At 33.2% G+C, this 20,449-nt stretch overlaps 1 protein-coding gene across 1 annotated transcript; it reads right to left on the minus strand.

The window, feature by feature from the left end:
• Nucleotides 1-10,967: 10,967 nt before the first annotated feature.
• LOC149166379 (uncharacterized) lies at nucleotides 10,968-11,825 on the minus strand. Its single transcript, XM_089430149.1, has 2 exons — nucleotides 11,268-11,825; nucleotides 10,968-11,072 (listed from the first exon to the last, which is right to left on the minus strand). Exons 1-2 carry the CDS (start codon nucleotides 11,823-11,825, stop codon nucleotides 10,968-10,970), a joined length of 663 nt encoding a protein of 220 aa, XP_089286275.1.
• Nucleotides 11,826-20,449: the final 8,624 nt, after the last annotated feature.

Below are 20,449 nucleotides of genomic sequence, written 5' to 3' on the forward strand. Positions count from 1 at the left end.
GACATTTAATTAATCATTTTAAATCTTTTAATATCATTTATGTTCCTAGGATTAGAAATGTTGTAGCAGATGCATTAGAAAATCAGCTGCTAGGACGTCACCATTGAAAAATGGTTTTTCTATTGAAATTATATATAAACCATCTGTACCAAATAACGTCACTAATTTATGTGTTTTCAATGATGACCAACATATATTTCACTTTATGGCTAATGCTAACGTATTCAAAGATGCCTCCATAGAAGAGGATGAACATGATCGGACTTTGCAGGAAGCATCTAGTGCAACGAAAGGAAACAATATGCCCAAAGGGGTGGTGTCGTTGGAGAATTTATATGACCTGGAGAACTGATTTAGAGGACAAACCAACACAAAGAATAAGAGTTCAAAACTATCATTTGAACAAGTCAATTTAGGAAGATATGAAGTGTGTAAACCTTTGTACATGTTGTTCTACAAATGACGGGTGTTTATCCGCTTATTCAAATAGTATCGTGATGTATTTGCATGGAAATATGATGATTTAAAGACATATGATACTTGTATTATCCAGCACGTTATTCCAATAAAAGAAGGGGTGAAACCTTTTCAACATAAACTATGGAAAGTTCATCCAACACTAGAACCCCTTATACAGAAGGAATTGAGAAAGTTGTTGGATGCTCGGATCATTTTTAAAGTTAGACACTCCACTTAGGTTTCGAACTTGGTCCCAGTCAAAAATAAGTCTAGTGAAATAAGGCTATGTGTAGATTTCCGCAATCTCAACCGGGCATCTGATAAAGACAATTACACAATACCATCCATGGAACAAATCCTCTAGACAATGTTTGGATTTGAGATGTTCTCACTACTAGATGCTTTCTCAGGTTATAATCAAGTGCTAGTAGCAGAACTTGATCAATTGAAGACTACCTTTAGGACCAAATGGGGAACATTTGCTTTCAAGAGAATTCCATTTGGGATTATTAACGTCGGTGCTACTTTCCAAAGAGCGGTGGACATTGCTTTCCTTGGCCTTATTGATTAGAGCGTAGTTGTTTATGACATTACTGTGTTTTCCAAGAGAAGATCAGACCATAGACATCATCTGAAACATATATTTGAGCGATGTTGAAAGTATGGGATTTTTCTTAATCCCAAGAAAAGCGTCTTTGGTGTGTCCGAAGGGACTCTATTAGGGCACATCATTGTGAAAAGAGGAATTAAGATTGATCTTGAGAGGATCAAAGCCATTACACAGATCCCGTTTCTAGTGAATAAGAAGTCCATGTAGTCTTTCTTAGGAAAGATCAATTTCCTGAGAAAATTCATCTCTGATTACACCTAGATAGTCAAGCCTATACAAGAGATGATTAAGAAGGATGCAACATACAAATGGGATAAATGAGAAAAGGACGCTTTCACTCAAATCAAGCAGGCTATTGCTGATGCACCTACGTTATTTAGTCAAGAGTCCAGACTACGACAAAGACTTCCTGCTTTATACCTCTGCTTCATATTCATCTATTGCAGCCGTATTGACTCAAAAAGATGTTGAAGGAAATGAGCAACCTATTTCTTTTATGAGTGCTAGCCTACAAGGGCCATAATTAAATTACCTTTCCATTGAAAAACAAGCATATGCAGTATATAAGGTAGTTAAGTATTTCAGGCCCTATCTTTTAAAAGATCACACAATCATATTTGTACCTCATCCAGCAGTAAGAACATTGTTCATGCAACAGGAGTTGGGTGAGAAGAGGGCTAATTGGATGACCTGCTTACAAGAATATGATCTAGAATTCAAACCAATTCATACCATAAAGGGTCATGGTCTATGTAAGCTAGCAGCCAAAGCTAGAGATACTCTTGAGCAAGATCTTACAGGTTGGGAGCAGGAGATAGAAATGTACAATATTGAGCATGTTCCTCAGTCCACGTCTACAATGCCATGGTATTCTGATATATGGAAATTTCTAGAGCATGGGACCTTTCCCACACATTTATTAAATAAACATAAGAGGGAAATCCATTTGAAATATTTGTCTTACCAATTAGTTCATGGATTTCTTTTAGAAAGCACCACAATGGTGTCCTGCTAAGATGCCTTGAGCCACAAGATACAAAGAAGGTACTTAGGGACTTGCACAATGGACCAACAGGTGGCCACTATGTGGGCAACACTATAATGCATAAAGTTATGAGGGCTGGTTATTATTGGCCCACTCTATTCAAATATGCTCATGCTTATGTCTGAAAGTGCCCAGCTTGTGAGAGGTGCATCGGTCGAGATCATAGGTCATACGCCCCATTGCTACTAGTCGCACTTAAGGAACCATTCCAATAGTGGGGCCTAGATGTTATCGGAGAAATTTTTCCTCTTTCGTCAAAGCAATATCGATATATTCTGACAGCGACAAACTATTTCACTCAGTGGTCAAAGATAGTTCCCCCGAGACAAGTAAATGACCAAGAAGTCATCCACTTTTTATGACAAAACATTATAACCAGGTTTGGTGTTCCAATGTCACTTGTCTTTGATAATGCAACTTACTTTTCATCATTAAATTTTATGAATTCACATTATAAAACAAGATTAGTATGCATCTAATTATTACTCATAGGGAAATGGTTTGGCTGAATCTACAAACAAAAATCTTATCCGCATAATCAAGAAAACCATCTTCTCTAAGCAAAGGAATTGACATAACACTTTGAAAAATGCATTATGGGTTGACTGTGTAACTCCTAAGCCTTCCCTAAAAACTTTGCCATACTTTCTGGTTTATGGTAAAGAAGTTATCTTGCCCCCGAACCTATATCTTCCAGCCTTGCAACTCTCCCAAGAGTCACAAGGTAGACCTTGCCTTCTGGTTCATAGCAGGATAAACACTTTACTCAAACTCAAGGAAGAAAGGCTCAAAGCCAAGGAGAGATTTGTTGTCCACCAAATTCGTGTAAAGTGTTGGTTTGATAAAAAATCCGCAGGGGCAAAGAGTTTTGATGTGGACGACCTAGTACTGAAGTGGGATAAACCCCACAAAGAAAAGGGAAAACACACGAAGTTCCAACCTTTGTGGATTGGACCATTCACCATCGATGAAAATCTTGGTCATAACACATTCAAGATGAAATCCTTAGACGGGAGGATTGACCCCCTCCCCGTAAATGGTTGAGATTTGAAACATTATTTTCAATAGCAGCTACATGCTGCTCTTCCTGTACAGTTTGTTTTGTTTCTTTTCCTTTCCATATGTGTCAGTTGTACGTGTGTTATGTTAGTCATGTCTTGTTGTGTCATGTTTGTTGGTCATTGTACATAAATAAGACCCTGTGTAAAAGTGCATGGCTCAAAAGGACTTTGTGGTGTAATAAAAGAGAAGTGTGACAACCACAACGCTTGGCTTTCTATTGTTCTCCTTCTTTGTTTGGGAAAATTCCATAGGTTGAGCTAAGTCCAAATGGAAAATACGATTTGTCCAAAAGGAGAACCTTGAGGGAACCTATTAGATCCGCACCTATGCTAGTATTGGAACTACTCAACTTGGTGTAAATCTACTTGTCCGCTAACACTTTTCCAATCTAGTAGAATGGAAAAGAATGGGTAGCTGATGAACGAGACAAAACAAAGCTTATGGTTGAAGTCTCCTTGGTTGAGAGGGAGCTAGGATTGTCCCCCTAATTGAGAGGGAGTGATGAGGGACATTGTATTCTCCATGTGTCATGCACTAGACTAGGACTAACAACCGTAAGTCTCAGTGAAGGCACTGGGAGGGAGAGTGGAAGGTTGGTTAAGCATCTAAGGCTGGTACTTTTTAAGGATTGGGAATCTAAAATAGAAAGTAGTCATGTGGACTGACACTCTTTGAGGATCAAACATGGCATCCAAGATAAGAGTGGTCGAAGAGGACTAATATTCTTTGAGGATTGGAAATCCAAGATAAGAATAGTCCTAAAAGGACGTACTCGGTGAACATCTGGATGGGGTATGTGCCTTAAGAGGCTATGGTGGTGTCCATATGTATGCCTCCCAACATTATGCTCTAATCTAGTGGAGATATAAAGTTAGTTAGTCAAGGGCTTGCTATATTGCTATTTGACAATACTGGTTATAATTTTGATGCTTGAAAGGTGGCTTATCAATTCAACTATTCTTATGAGAATATTTCAATTTGAGAGTATCCTTGTGTCTTGTTGTATAATTATGAATACCTCCCTAGTTAAGAGGGAGTGTTGGAAAATGTAACTAGGTTTAGTCTTCATAATTATCATTGTACTTGTATCATTATGTATTTTAAGTATAAGAAAAACCAAAAAGAAGAAAATGAAGAAAAATTAATTTTACTATTATTATTTTATTAGATAAGCATATTCTTCATGCTTCTAGGATTTGTTGAGTCAAAAATTCAAAGTCCTATTTGTACCTATTGTAAAGAAAAATGATTTCGTTTTCTGAAAAATATAATTTGGGTAAATTTACCTCAAGAAGCCAAGTCGGCCCAATGAAAAGTTGTATCTTTTCGCATGTTGGAACAACTATATATTAGCATGCATCCTCCAATTCGGCCAACAATTCAGTGCTTCTATGTGATAAGTTTTTCAGTGGAAAGGTGTGAAAGTTCAAAGGCTATTTTGTGAAGAAGTGCAAGCTTCCTGAATCTGTGATGATGCAAATTTTTCTGCGAAGATTACTTGAGCATAATGCAAGCTACTGTGGTTAAATATGATGCTATATTTCGTGATTGAGAGGGCTTGAATTGAATTCTTGAAGGTCTAGAATTTTGTCATGGTCTTGGGTTTTGGATTTCTCGCTTTGATTTGATTCTATAAGAAGAGATTTTTTTGGGTTTTCTACCTTGTGGGGTTTTTGCCTTGGCTTGGAGCCTATATCTCGTGTTCTTTGTTTCTTGTGATCTTCGCGTTTTGTAAGTTTGGTATTTGTTTGATGAAAAGAACATAATAAAAATTAATAAGTAGCCAACAACATTCACAGTCAATTATCAAAAAAAGAGAAATCACCCGAATTAATAAGCCTCCCAATTTCTCAACACACTATAATAAAAAACATTTAGCATACACTCATCAAATTTCCGAGCATAAAATAACAAAATAAAAAATGATTTGAAGACATGTTTCACATAATGCTAGAGCATTTTGTATACACATGAGAAAATATACAACATAAGGAAGGGAAATACCGTTGCATGTGAGGCAAGTGTAATGAGGACTTGTATGCTGAGATAATGAATATGGCAGGAGAAATGAAACATTTTCATGCCCATATGAACTATTATTGAGTACCATACAATAATATGCAAAAGAAACGTATAAGGTGCTGGAATGTGGCCATGAAAACTATCAATGTTGAAATGTCCTTATCATTTATGTCATAAATGAAGCATGGCTGATATATATACAAAACATAGCATATAATAGATGTACCTCATAGAGAGTAATGGAAAGATCATAAAATATTTGCAACAAAATAAAGAATGAGACAACACTAGAGTTTTTTTTCCTTTGCTTCAGTGTCGTGGCCATGAGCATCAATATCCATGAGTGCCCACATAAAAAACTAGGCAAATATAAAGAACAAAGGTGTGCCTTGGATGGGGATGAAAGCTATCCATGAGTGCCCATATAAAAAACTAGGCAAATATAAAGAACAAAGGTGTGCCTTGGATGGGGATGAAAGCCACGTTTCTTGCCTAGATTGAATTTTAATGTCCAAATAAACTTCCTAAATTGTTCAGTATTTTATTTCGAGTGAGTTCTTGAAAATTGTAGAGGGTGGCAGACACTGTTTCATCGTAAGGGCATTCGAGTGAATTCCAAAGCTATACCTCTCTTCAGGAGTAAGGGCACATAATGATAGGTCAACACGTTTAATTAGGATTCTTCAATTTCTAAACACTGACGTGTTCCTCGAGGCTCAACAAAGTAAACGCATGCCAAGTCTCATTATTTTGCCAATTGACCATATATTTTTCACCTACACGCATTAACTTCATAAAATCCATTACAATTCCAATGCAAAGGACATTACAAATTGGTTAATATTTATGTTGTGAGTATTGATGTGATTGATTGCATTAACTTAATCTGGTGTATGTGGCAAGAAATGCCGGCGGGAGTGGGTCATGTTTATGCTGGGTATGGTCTTCTGACATGCCTTCACCATACCGTAGATCCCACCATTAACAACATATGTTCATTAAGAGTATTGAAAGAGTCGTATTGTGTGCGTTGACCATAGCTTAATAGATATTGCATAAAATATTTCATCCCACATGCACACCACAAGTTCTCTCTTAACAATGTATCTTGAGTGGGCAACAACGAACATGAGTTGTCTTTGATGTTTTGAATATATGATCCTATTTTCATATCTTTACGACCATGAAGTTATGAGTTATCAATGGAGTAGAATGGAAGAACTTGAAATTCTTTTGCATTATAGAGTTGCTGTCTATAGGCTTTATGAAGAGGGGAAAGTCAAAATTAGAACTTCAGCAGGAATTTTAGAAAGCTTTAGAAGTGACATCAAAGTCAAGTAAGGCTGCCCTTTATCCCCTACTCTTTTTGGTTTATATATTGATAAATTGGAAGAGTGACTAAATCTGCAAGGTGGGCATGGTGTTCGGTTGGGGGAGTTTGTGATAAAGCTTCTTTTGTATGCTGATGACCTCGTATTGATTGCTAAATCGGCCCAGAGATTGTAGATGCACCTTTATGCCCTTGAGCAATTTTGTAACGCAGTGAGGATGCAGGGTAATACCAGGAAGACCAAAATTATGATTTTCTCAAATAAAAAGAGAAGAGTCAGCATACGTTCTACTTTGAAGGAAACATTCTTGAAGAAGTAAATGAATACAAATACCTCAGGATTGATTTCGACAACAAGCTTAATTAGAGCATTTCAGAAAGAAGAGAATTTTAGGAGGGTGGAAAGCATTATATGCTCTTCAAAACAGATGTAGAGAGGCAGAGTTATGGGATTGGAAAACAAGTAAAGTCTTTTTGGGCTCCTAGTTTGTCCGGTGATATTATATGGGTGTGAATTGTGGGCTAGCAGCATCCCTATCTCATAATTGAAGCAAATTGAGAAAATCCAAAAGCACTTGATCATGAGCAAGTTTAAAATAAAAAGTTTGGTTTCGTAAGAGATAACACTGAGTGAAACAGGATCAACTTCCATCAAAGCAATTGCTACGGTGCGTCTCATAAGGTATCTTCAGAGAATTGAGAAAATGGGAGAAGGTAGATGGCCTAAAATTAGCTTCAATGAAGGAATGAGTGAAAGAAAGAAATCATGGAGACAAAATAACAATTAAATACAAAAATGGAATATTTACCTCAATTCTTGTCCCACAAATAGCAAGGATTTAAAGAGTTATGTTATGGAGAAGTTTCGTAAGCATATATGGGGAAAAGAGTTGGGTAGAAAGAAGAAGTACTATGTTCAAGAATTCAACCTCACATGTGATCTCCAACAAAAAGAGTACATTGGAGCTAGCATTTCATGGAGAGCAAAGATTCTTATTGCTCAATTAAGAACTAACTCACATCAACTACGGTGCGAAACAGATCGGTGGAAAAGACCTAAAGAAATTTGGGAAGAGCGGGTGTGTACTTTTTTCACTTCTGGGGTAGTGGAATCGGAAAAACATTTCATTTTGGAATGTGATGCTTTTAGAGACATCAGGACAGTTACAGTAGTATGTTAACATCAGTTCCTTGGCAGTGTCTTTTCAGTGAGGAGAATGTTAGAAGGTTAGTCAGCTCATCATTAATTTGAATAATAAGAGGATTGAATTGTAAAAGGCAAAAGGCAAGAAAGCTAATGATCCCATAGACTATATATAATCTTGTTGACATTAAAATTTCATTTCATTTCAATTATGTTTAGTATTTGAACAATTAACCCGTGTGACTTTGTGCTTCCAACAACTAAAGTCGAGCAACTCATATATCACCATCAGCACGAGTTAAATAATCTTTTTAATCTTGTTTTTTGTAATTTTGTCCAAAAAATTTGGGCCTCGTGTGAATCATTATGCCCCTCCCCAAATGACGTTGTATATACATTAACAGTGTTGGTGGGGGCATCAAGCCTTTAATAACTTTGCACTTGATTCATAATATGCCCATAAAAGTGTTGTATATACATTAACAGTGTTGGTGGAGCACCGAACGTTCAATAAATTTGCACTTGATTCATAATATGCCCAGGCCTTTTGTGGGCTATGGTGTGGTTGTTTATATAATACAATTTCATAATCATACATATATATTATTATCATTGGTGATTGTGTGCTTAAACCTTTACTCATGAATGAACATAATTGTGTTGTGAAGTGAGTATTCACAATCGCTGCATACCAAAGTTTGATTATGAAGTGACATTGAAATATGAGCATAATAATAATGTAATCGTTATTCTTATGAAGTCATTAACATTGTCAGTATAATAATAAAGAAAAACCATATATTATAGTTATAATATACTTATACATGCATTGCATATATGGTTTTTCTTTTATTTATACTGATAATGTTGGCGACTTCATGAGACTCATAGTTACACTATTTTTTATAAGAACATATTTCGGAGATAATCACAAATGAATTTTGATGTGATTATCTCCAAAATCTGTTTTTATAAACTTGTTATGGATCGTAGAAGCCTCAATTCTTTAATAATAGATATTGTTCATGGAGGAACAAGGCGTAGCTATGAGCAGGGGGTGGCAAGCCATTACCTGTTGTGCCAAGGTAAACATCTCTTCCTTATTGGCCTTTAATAGCTTCACCTATTCTTCCAGTCTCTCAATTCGCTTCTGTTGTTTCTCTTGCTTTCGCTTTTCCTTTTCTACCTGTTCTATGTAGTCAGACACTGTTTTCGCATCTTTAGCATTAGTTTGCCTTATTCCTTCCCGATGTTCTTCTAAAGGAATGGTCCCTCGTTGAAAGCGATCTGTTGTAGCTTTCCACTTCTGAATTTCTGCAAACATGACAAACTCTCGCACCTCAATCATATGAAAAAATGACTTTGTCTGTGTAGCCGTTGAAGTCGTTGGCATGTCTTCGGTCTGTGTTGCCACTAAAATAGTTTCAGGCCAGGGCTTCGCAGCATTTTTCTTGTGTTTTCTCACTTTTCTTCATAAGCGCCGCAACCATTTTCTCAATTTCATGACTTCTATTTTCAATTGCATATTCTCTCTTAATTGTACTTGATATCTTTCCTTAAGAGGGGGTCTCCTTCTTGCACATTTCTCGATAAACTCTTGTTTCACAACTACTTCTTCCACAGGTCTCATAATTGGTCTAGGGCCTAGCGGGTTGACGTCACCACTGCACTCCCTGGCAATGGCGCCACTGCACTCTCTTCTATCTCCATTGCATCTATCTTTGTTGGGCCAACAGGTGATGCTGGAACAACATCGTCTGTGGCCTCTTCTTCCACTGCTACATCTTCTTCCTCCTCCCCTGTAGGCAGCATACCTGCAAGTTCTTCCTCTGCCAGCTCGGTGAATTGTGGCCAAGCCACAGAGGTTCGAGACAGAGCATGCACCACCAATAATCTAACCAACCCATGATTTTTGAGAACCGCTAATGGTTTTTGAGACCGTCGGGCAGATTGCGCCATTAAGTGGAGGCTGCTCCATAGGAAGTATGGCATGTCTAAAGCATGAACCTGTGCATGCCAAAACCGAAGGCATGCAAGGAGTTTGAAATGATACTTAAATAATGTAGAGAAACGACCTTCACAGGTAACATACCTCATAACAAAATACGCCACCTCACCCCATGGATATGGAAGAGATTTACGATCATACCCTCTTCCTTTCTGGACCATTGTCTCCCTAGCCTGCAAAAACAATTCTGGAAACTCCAACAGAGGAGACTTTTGAGAGAACCATTTCTGACCTCCTCGTTGTAATCCACTGGCAATTGAAATAGCTTCCTCCGTGACAGAAATATCCAGCCCACAGACTCTAGAATGATTTCCTTCTAGGTTTAACACAAATTCCACTGTGATGGCTTCATCAAATCCTTGTAGCCTCTCAAAATACACATGCCACCCTGCATCCAAGAAGACTTGCCAAACATCTGCATTGTGTCGAACCTGCTTTGTACTCTCTGGTTTGTGTCTCACAGCCTGTCCACCCATTCTACAATGGCTCTATAACAACACTTCGGAGTAACAGTAGATCGTCGAGAAGGAGTGTCGACAGGTAGATTTGCAGTGAGAGCTGTGATAGCAATGGGGTGCAGTGAGAGTGAAAACCGGGAGGATAACGATGAAATATGGAAAAATCATGGCAGATAATGGATGATAATGGATGGTAATAATGGTAATTACTTCGCAACATTGGAAAGGACCGTTCATTAGTACAACAATACTAACTTCAAGTCTTGATGCATATGGGTATCGTGCGAAGTATGGTGGAAAATCGTGGAGTGAATGCGCTTAGCACAAGGTTTAATAAAAATAACAATAAGTCATTATTATAGCATCTTTTCATTTATTATAGTACCTCCCCCCAACTAAGGGATGACCGTTCGCAGTCATATCCAGTCATGTCACATGAGTTATTAATCAAATCCACAAAGTCGATTGGGGACGTACCTGATGACTTACCCCGACGAAGTAACAACATTGAAGGAGTAACATCATCGGAGGGAGTAACAACACCCAAGGAGTAACAACATCAGGGAGTAACAACATCACTTGAACAATTAGTCGAAATTGTGATGGAGTAACAACACCAACGGAGTAGCAGCACCTAAGGAGTAACAGTACTAAAGAAGCAACAACACTGGAATACTTAGACGAAACACCGACGGAGTAACAAAACTGGAATACTTAGATGAAATCATCATCACCATGGAGTAACAACACCAAAGGAGTAATAGCACTGGAGGAGTAACAACACCAAAGGAGTAACAACACTAGTGAAGTACTTAGTCAATCACCACAATCAAAGTAACAACATCAGAGGAGTAACAACACCAGTGTAGTACTTAGACAAAATTGCCATCATCAAAGTAGCAGCACCAGAGGAGTAACAATGCCAGTGAGGTACCTGCAAGAAAAAGATTGATAGAGTAGAAATAGTATTATTATTATTATTATTATTATTATTATTATTTTAAATCAGGGGTGCAGAGGAGGAATTCCCTACACTAATAACTTCAAAACCAGAGTTATCAGAGAGATATTTAATAAAGGAGTCTCTTGAAGTTGGACGGTGATATAATCTGAGGCGATTTCCATTCACGATCAAAGGAGTATGTGCCTCATCAATTGTGATAAGTCTAATAGTCCCATTATCGAACACTGTGTCTACTTCATATGGTCCCTTAAAATCCTTGAACCGAGAATCATAGAGTAATGCCCAATATCCTCTTTGAAACACCTTTTTCTTAATGAATTTATCGTTCCATTTAGTTCGTTGTTGTTGGATTGCAGTAGTATTCTGGACAACTACCAAACGAATTTCATCCAACTCATTCAACTGTTCCAGTCGGTGTTTCTGGGCTTCTGAAATATCTAAACCTACTTCAAGGGTTGTCCCGAGCGTCTTAATTTTGAATTCCACTAGAAACAAAGGGGATTTACCATAAACAATCTCATATGGTGAAAACCCTATTGTGTTCCGCCATGTTGTTCTATACGCCCACAATGCCTCAGGAAGTTTTTCAGCCCAATTCCAGCGATGGTTCGTTACAATATTTGTAAGAATATTCTTTAGTACATTTTTTGTGCTTTCAACTTGACCCTTCACCTGAGGGTGATACAGAGATGTTACCTTATGCTTGATTCCATATTTCTTCATGAGTCTTGCTATCAGATGTGATGTAAACTGTGTCCCTCCTTCTGAAACTATCTCTCTAGGAGCTCCGTACTATGTAAGAATTTATTCAAATAAAAAGTCTAAGACAACCTATTCCATTGCTTTCACAACAACCTTGTTCTACCAAATTTGTTAGGTAATCCGGAACCAAAATGTGAACTTTCTGCTATGAAGGCGGATTAAATGTCCCAACGAAATCGATAACCCATTTTTCAAAGGGCTCAAGAGCTAGTTGGGGATGTAACAACATTTCATCTTCCCGACTAGGCTGACCCATCTACTAGAAACTATTACACCCTCTAACTATTTCCTTGCATCACGAAAAATAGAAGGCCAATAGTATCCCATTTGTAACACCTTATGACATGTCTTCTTATCTGCAAAATGTCCCTCACAAGGGCCATCATGAGCAGCTTTCAGGACATCATAGATGTCATCTCCACTTATGCAATGCCAAATTTATTTATCAGATCCTGTGTAAAAGACATATCCCTATATCCATGAATAACGAGCACTATGATGGATAATCCTTCATTGTTCTATGTAAGAAAAGTGTTGAGGCACCTTTCATGTAGCAATAAAGTAAGCAATATCTGCATACCAGGGAGTGTGAGTAGAAATTACAAAAAGATGTTCATCTGGAAAACTATCCTCTCAGGTGTACCTTCATCACTAGTATCCATCCTAGATAGGAAATCTGCAGCTATAACACATATTTCATTAAATTTGGAAGTTTTTTATTACAAGGCCTTCAACAACATTCATTCTTTTGTAAATTGCCATATTAACTTGATTCAACATTAAAATAATTTTAGTAATCTCAAACCAATTAGAAATCGTGAATGGGTCAAACATGGGGTTGTTATGTGCAATAGTATCAATACACAATAGGAGTGTGAAATCAAAAATAAATTACATTTATAAACTTATATGAATACAAATAACTAAATGAAATTCAATAAATAACTTCCCATTCATGTCCAGTATCAGCAGAGATTTTGTCCTCAAGACATATTGGATTCTAATAATGAAATTATTTAAACCACAAATAAACTATTTAAGAATTGAAAATGACAAAACGCTAATATGGATTGGAAAATCAATGTCCTATGGTGCAAAAAGTTTAAATACAACCATTTTTTACCCATCTCTTTAATGAGTCTAGATGGTCCACTTAACACATAATTTGTTAATTAATTATTCCATGTTTTATTAAGAAGAGAATTTTGTTTTGCATAGAGTTTTGTTTCAAAACAATACAATATGAGATTAATACAGTCTTAATAAATTACGTGATAGACAAATAAAAGTCAATAAATGGATTCCTTATTAAATTAAATGAGATGAGATGATTGCATATACAAATAGTTGATTTAAGAATATATGAAAAAAAAAATTATGCGTTAAAAATTGAATACCCTACAACTTAACGAGTAGTATTCACTTATGAGCCATCACCCATTAGCCTAAATAGTCAACTTAATACTTATTATCAAGAAATTAAAAGACTTATTTTTCGAAAAAAAATGCATCATAATATATGGATATTATAAATCACATTTATATACTCATATTAATGGACATAACTAAGTACAAGTCAATAATATAATTCTAGCTCAAGTGATGATTTCAATTTATTTAAAATAGGAATTTACAAAAAAATGACTTTAAATAATGAAATTAGATGCCTTACAATTCAAAAAGTTCAATCACATAATTCATCCATGATTGTGTCTAATCAAACCTTGATAATCCACTTATCAATTATTATCATCATATATATGTTTTTTTAAGAAATACAAAATTATTTAGAATACATTTTTATCTCAAAAATTACATATCACATTTATGCGCTCATATTAGTGCATTTTATATGTAAACAATGAATAACTCACTTTGTACCTTGTTGATTTTCAATATGATATGATTGCAGTTACAACCATTAATTGATTCAAGCATATAAATTTATGAAAACTATCGATTGAGAAATCACATATCTTATGCTTCAAAAATATCAAATCATTTACCTATGACACATTTCTCATTAGCCTTACTAGTGAATTATGCATTGTGAATAGTGAATATTGCACATAACATTTATCAAGTAAATTATTATAATTTCTTTAGTAAGAATAGCACCTTTATTTGCAAGTATTTTATTACAAGGCCTTCAACAACATTCATTCTTTTGTAAATCGCCATATTAACTTGATTCAACATTAAAATAATTTGCAAGTAATTTCAAACCAATTAGAGATCATGAATAGGTCAAACATGGGGTTGTTATGTACAATAGTATCAATACACAATAGGAGTGTGAAATCAAACTCTTAGAAGAAATTGATTTAAGCTAAATCATATTAGTATGTCAAACATAAAATAAAGATATTATAGTTATGGATAACATGCTAGATTCCTCGATGTTTAAATTTTATGTTTGGCAACTCTAACCCCCTTTCCCCCAACCTACGAGGGATTTGTTGATTGAATGATGGTGATGTGAGGATGTTATTGTAAATGACAAGGATAGGTGTCCCTTGCATTGCATTTAGACTAGTCTACTAAAACCTTAGTAAAATGTTCTTGTGTTCAATTTCCTACGGTCCCTTTGTGCCTTTATGAAGCACTAATGAGGGGGTCATCATTCATCTTCATAGCATGCAGGCATCCACTATAAAAGTTATACATTGTTGATCTAGGTATTTCAAGAAGGTTAGGTACCATTGATCTATCTCCACTCAAATCCAAGTACATTTAATGATATTTCTTAAATGGGTATTCAAGTCATTCCATTATGATGGACAGTGTCACAAATTGAAGTAAACAAGAAACTTTAGTGGTGAATTCTTGTAAGTAGTGGAGGCAAGGGTTTTCAAATATTAGCACAGTTGATGGTAGTGTGGATATTTATCTCTCCTTGTAAACATTGTCAAAACCAATAACAATGTCGATGTAAATTTAGTGTCAACCAATTGTATGGAAAATCATGATTGACCATTACTTTCACTAAGAAGAGAAAATGATAAGCATTTTTAATGGGGAAGAAATAAATGTGAAACATAACTCATGTATTTTAGTTGAAATTTATATAAGTCCCTGTGTTCTTTAATTATTAAATACTTAATGTAAATACAAATAAATTATCATTAAGATATTGATTTTGAAGATTAAATATGTATTAAAAGGCATTCATCTATGACACTTGATTTTTCATGTAGCTTGAATAAACCACTTAAAGCTGATTATCAATTAATCTTAAATAGTTTTATATAAGATAAATCTTTACTTGCATTAATAGCTTTATTTCAAAAATAAATTACATTTATAAACTTATATGAATACATATAACTAAATGAAATTCAATAAATAACTTTTGAGTCTTGTTGGATTCTATGAGATTATTTTAAGTACAAATAGTTTATTTAAGAATTGAAATTTACAAAATGTTAATATTGATGGGAAAAGCATGTCATATGGTGTAAAAAGTTTAAAGGCATCCATTTATGGCCCATCTCTTGAATGAGCTTAAACAGTCTACTTAATGCTCGTGGTGAATTTATTAATCCATGTTTTATTAGAAAATTCATTTTCTTTACATGGTTTTTTATTCTAGAAATAACAATTTCACATTTATACATTCATATTAAACCACATGATAGTTAAATAAAAATCAATTAATGCTTTCTTGACTTATTGACTTATATGACATGATTACATATATGAACAATTGATTTAATAAAGCATAGTTAGAAAAAGTTGTCAATTCAAAATAGAATAAACTAGTTAGAACTCATAAATAATTGATTTTAAATTATTAATTTTCTAAAAAATATATTTTTTACTTACTTTGAGATCTTTATTTCAAAAACAAATTCCATTTATACATACATACATTCTAAACATAATTTAAGACATACTTGTCTTGTTGGTTTCTATGAGATTATTTCAATTACAAATAATTTATTTAAGAATTGAAATTTACCAAATGTTAATAAAGGTGGGAAAATCAAATGTCATATGTTACATAAAGTTTAAGTACACTTATTTATGACCCATACCTTGAAATAACTTTAGCAATCTACTTAACATTCATTACCAATTAATTATTCCATGTGTTGTTAGGAAAAACATTTTATAATACATGGAGTTTTATTTTTTTTTAAAGTGCCACATTTACACACTTAGATTAAACTTCATGATATGAAAATAAAAGTCGATAAATGGATTTATATAGACCACTTAAAACTCATTATCAATTAATTATAATGTGTTTTGTAAAATATATATATATTTACTTACATTAAGGGTTACATTTAAAAATTGCATCACATTTATGAACTTCTATCAATGCATATAACCAAATAGCATTCTTCAAGTCATATTGAATTCTATGAAATTATTTAAACCACAAATAAACTATTTAGGAATTGAAAATGACAAAATGCTAATATGGATTGGAAAATCAATGTCTTGTGGTGCAAAAAGTTTAAATACAACCATTTTTTACCCATCTCTTTAATGAGTCTAGATGGTCCACTTAACACATTGTTAATTAATTAATCCATGTTTTATTAAGAAAAGAATTTTGTTTTTCATATAGTTTTGTTTCAAAACAATACAATATGAGATTAATACACTCTTAATAGATTATGTAATAGACAAATAAAAGTCAATAAATGGATTCCTTATTAAATTAAATGAGATGAGATGATTACATATACAAATAGTTGATTCAAGAATATATGAAAAAAAAATATGGTTTAAAAATTGAATGCCCTACAATTTAACGAGTAGTATTCACTTATGAGCCATCACTTGTTAGCCTAAATAGTCCACTTAATACTTATTATCAAGAAATTAAAAGACTTATTTTTTGAAAAAATGCATCATAGTATATGGCTCTTATAAATCACTTTTTTACACTCATATTAATGGACATAACTAAGTACAAGTCAATAATATAATTATAGCTCAAGTGATATGATTTCAGTTTATTTAAAATATAAATTTACAAAAAAACAACTTTAAATAATGGAATTAGATGCCTTACGATTCAAAAAGTTCAATGACATAATTCATCCATGATAGTATGTAATCAAACCTTGATAATCCACTTATCAATCATTATCATCATATATATGTTTTTTTAAGAAATGCAAAATTATTTACAATATATTTTTATCTAAAAAATTACATATCTCATTTATGCATTCATATTAGTGCATTTTATATGTAAACAATGAATAACTAACTTTGTGCCTTGTTGATTTTCAATATGATATGATTGCAGTTACAACCATTAATTGATTTTAGCATATAAATTTATGAAAACTATCAATTGAGAAATCACATATCTTATGCTTCAAAAAGATCAAATCATTTACCTATGACACATTTATCATTAGCCTTAATAGTGAATAATGCACATAACATTTATCAAGTTAATTATTATAATTTCTTTAGTAAGAATAGCACCTTTGTTTGCAAGGAGTTCTATTTCAAAACTTATATTTCACATTTATATATGATTATTAATACATATAAGTAAACATAAGTCATTAAAAGTAACACACCTCGATGGTTCATGTAAGATAATTTGAATGGCAAATAATTCATTTAAGAACATGTGCGCACGCACACATATCTTAGAAAAAAATCGATACAACAAAGTCATTGCAAAAACATTTATAAATAATAAGAAATATACATATTAATATAATTGGCAATTCCCATATATTTCAAAAAATATAAAATCATACAAATTGATTCAACAAAAACCATGTCCAAAATGTATTGAAAAAATAGAATGTACTTTTCAACAAATTTATAAAAGAACTTATCTCCATGAACTACAATGAAGTACATGTTCTACTGAACATTCGAATGTACTCATGTTTTTGTTTGATATGATGAAGTGTCTTAAGAAAGGGGAATAAAACTTGCATAAGCCACGTATCTTGCTCTTTTCCTGTATATGATTTTATCAAGATGTGGTTTGATCGATATCTAATGAAATGAGAAGTATGCTTTTATGTATCTATTAGCAATACATTTGATTCTTCATAATTATCTCCATATTGGGACCACACATCAATCAACATTTTCTCGTAAAATTATCTTCCTTTCCCTACTTCCAATTTTGTTTGCAAATGACAATGAGACCTGTCCCATGCAAATTTAAAGTCCTCTATATCAATATTTGATTTTTCAAGTACTTTTCAAATGTACTTGTCAGTGACATTTAATGTCCATATTGCGACATCATAATTTCTTAAGCAATATTTTAATACTTCTTACTGAAAAGGCCTTAAAAAATAGGACCTATCACCAATCTGCCAATCTGGTTCTCTTTGAATATGAAAATTTTGTTCATCTTTGGTGTATGATTGGAAGAATACTCTTCCACTTCAAATATCAACAACATCTTTTGACTTGTAGTAATTCCCAACTGCATCTGCACTGCAACCACATGTATGATATTAATATATCTCCACTTCATTGTTTAAGGACATAAAAACCTATCATTTTAAAAATGATGTTAATATTTATTATGAACTATTTCCATTTGCATGCAAACGTAATTTTACAATGAGTTCAAAGTATCACAAAATACAAATACAATTGCCCCATTAAAATGAGCAAACAAATAATATGTTTACTTTATACATAGAGCCTAATACCTTTATTTAATTTGTATGGAATAAAAGTCTTATAAGATGCATTGACCCACCATTTAAATCATTGATTTTAAGACCTGTAACGATTTATTTAATTGCAACTGAAAAATATAATTACAATGGTCTAGTGCAAGTAAACAAACTAATTATATATTAATTTTCACATACAATATAATACAATTTTTAAATTTCAAACCTAATTAATTATATGTTAATTTATAGAGTTTCTATCTTAGTTTTTTTTGTTGTTTCTTTTAGTACAAATTGTATGTTTATTGTTGGTGCTACATACAACTTAATATAATTTTTCAACTTATATGGAATAAAAAGGGTTATAAGAATGCAATGGGTCATCCTTCACATTACTAATTTCTAAGAGGTATAACGATAACTTAAACCACATTTAAAGCAAATAATTGTAATGATCTAATTAAAACAAATAGACCAATTATCTATTAGTTTTACATATAATGTAATCCATTGTAAAATATATATATAGCATGGGAAATTTTGATATGAAAACATTAAATGACCATTCATCTCACCAAAAATAAAGAAAATCAAAATATTTTATTTTCAGTAATGACAAACCAAATCAACAATTCTTTTATTAGTGTTGTTAAATAAAAGTAATAATTCATGATGTCATACATATAATAGCATGATATAAACATCTGTAATCTTAAGGTACTTCTAAATGTAATTGAACATCCTTCAAAATAGCTCGCACATCCATAGCCTTTTGAGTTTATGCAATATTCTCCATAGCTCATTGATCAACCAATTATCCCCTTGATTTGCTCCAATGAATGGAGGGGCAAGAATCACATTTTCTTTTGGATTCTCTTTCACTCTCTCAATTAAACAAACAACTATAATAGTACTAGTTGCATCATATTGGGTATGCATTTCCCACACTTTTTTCAATGATTTAGTGTGTATAACTTTCATTGGATTATCAATGACCTTATGTCCCTTTTGTGGCTTACAGTCTGAAGCAATCCACTTAAACACAAGTTCCTTGTAATGTCTCCGAAACCAATTTTTTTAGAAATCTTGTTGTGCTTTGTTTCAAAGTTGTCGTCCAAATTGCAATGTCAAGAGATTCATTTTTGAAACACATTTCAAAAAATGATTTTGCATGTGGATGAATCCAAAATAATTTTTTCTCTATTGTGTAATCAGCATCAGCTCCCATTTTCTCAATATGCTCGTTGTTTGTTGCTTCATCATCGATGCTATGATAAAAAAATGTCCTTTAGTTCAAAAATAACTAGTTTCTTTTCAATTATTTTGGCTGCAATACAATGGAAAATAATATAGTCAAACCATTTTATTCATGTTACAAAAATTACTAAAATAATTGTTGAAACGATACATTTACCTTGAGTGGTTTTTGCACTATTTATAAATGAAACAATAATTTCTTTTATCATCTTGTTAGGACCTAGAGTAAACATATTAAACCTTCAATCAAATACCAATACCAAGAAAAACATTAGTAATGCAACCTTTAAAAAGAAACACACACACACACACCTTTAACATTACTTTGATTGTTAATTTTATCCTTTTTATTTGTTCCTATAATAAAAATATACAAAGTTATTGTAGTTACAAGCATTTGAGTTTGAAGAATAATATGATAAACAAGAAGACAAGTTATAAGTATCTGATATGACATTATCTTCATCTTTGTAACGTTGCACCTCATCATCATCTTAGTTACTTTTATTTGTTTCCAAATTAAACATATAAAATATTTTGAATTGTGAAAATGAATAGAATCATTAAATAACAAGGAAAACAAGTGGACAAATTATAAGTACATGATGTTATATTTTGTTCTTGATTAAAGTTTTGTTTAACTTTCATTTGATCAATGTCTTGGTTCTCTTTGCTTGTCACTATAATAAACATAAAAAAAAT

The sequence above is a fragment of the Pinus tabuliformis genome, chromosome 5_1 (assembly GCF_031772625.1).
Source record: "Pinus tabuliformis cultivar Carrire ecotype Pingquan chromosome 5_1, CPIR1, whole genome shotgun sequence".
Lineage (NCBI taxonomy): Eukaryota > Viridiplantae > Streptophyta > Pinopsida > Pinales > Pinaceae > Pinus > Pinus tabuliformis.

Bases quoted from the DNA above. Each gene is read 5' to 3' on its own strand.
- LOC149166379 (XM_089430149.1), bottom strand. From the start codon at position 11,825: ATGAAGAAATATGGAATCAAGCATAAGGTAACATCTCTGTATCACCCT. The intron at 11,073-11,267 runs GTGAATGGAAAT...TTTTTCTTGCAG, and splicing joins AGGCACATACTCCTTTGATC to GTACCTCACTGGCATTGTTA.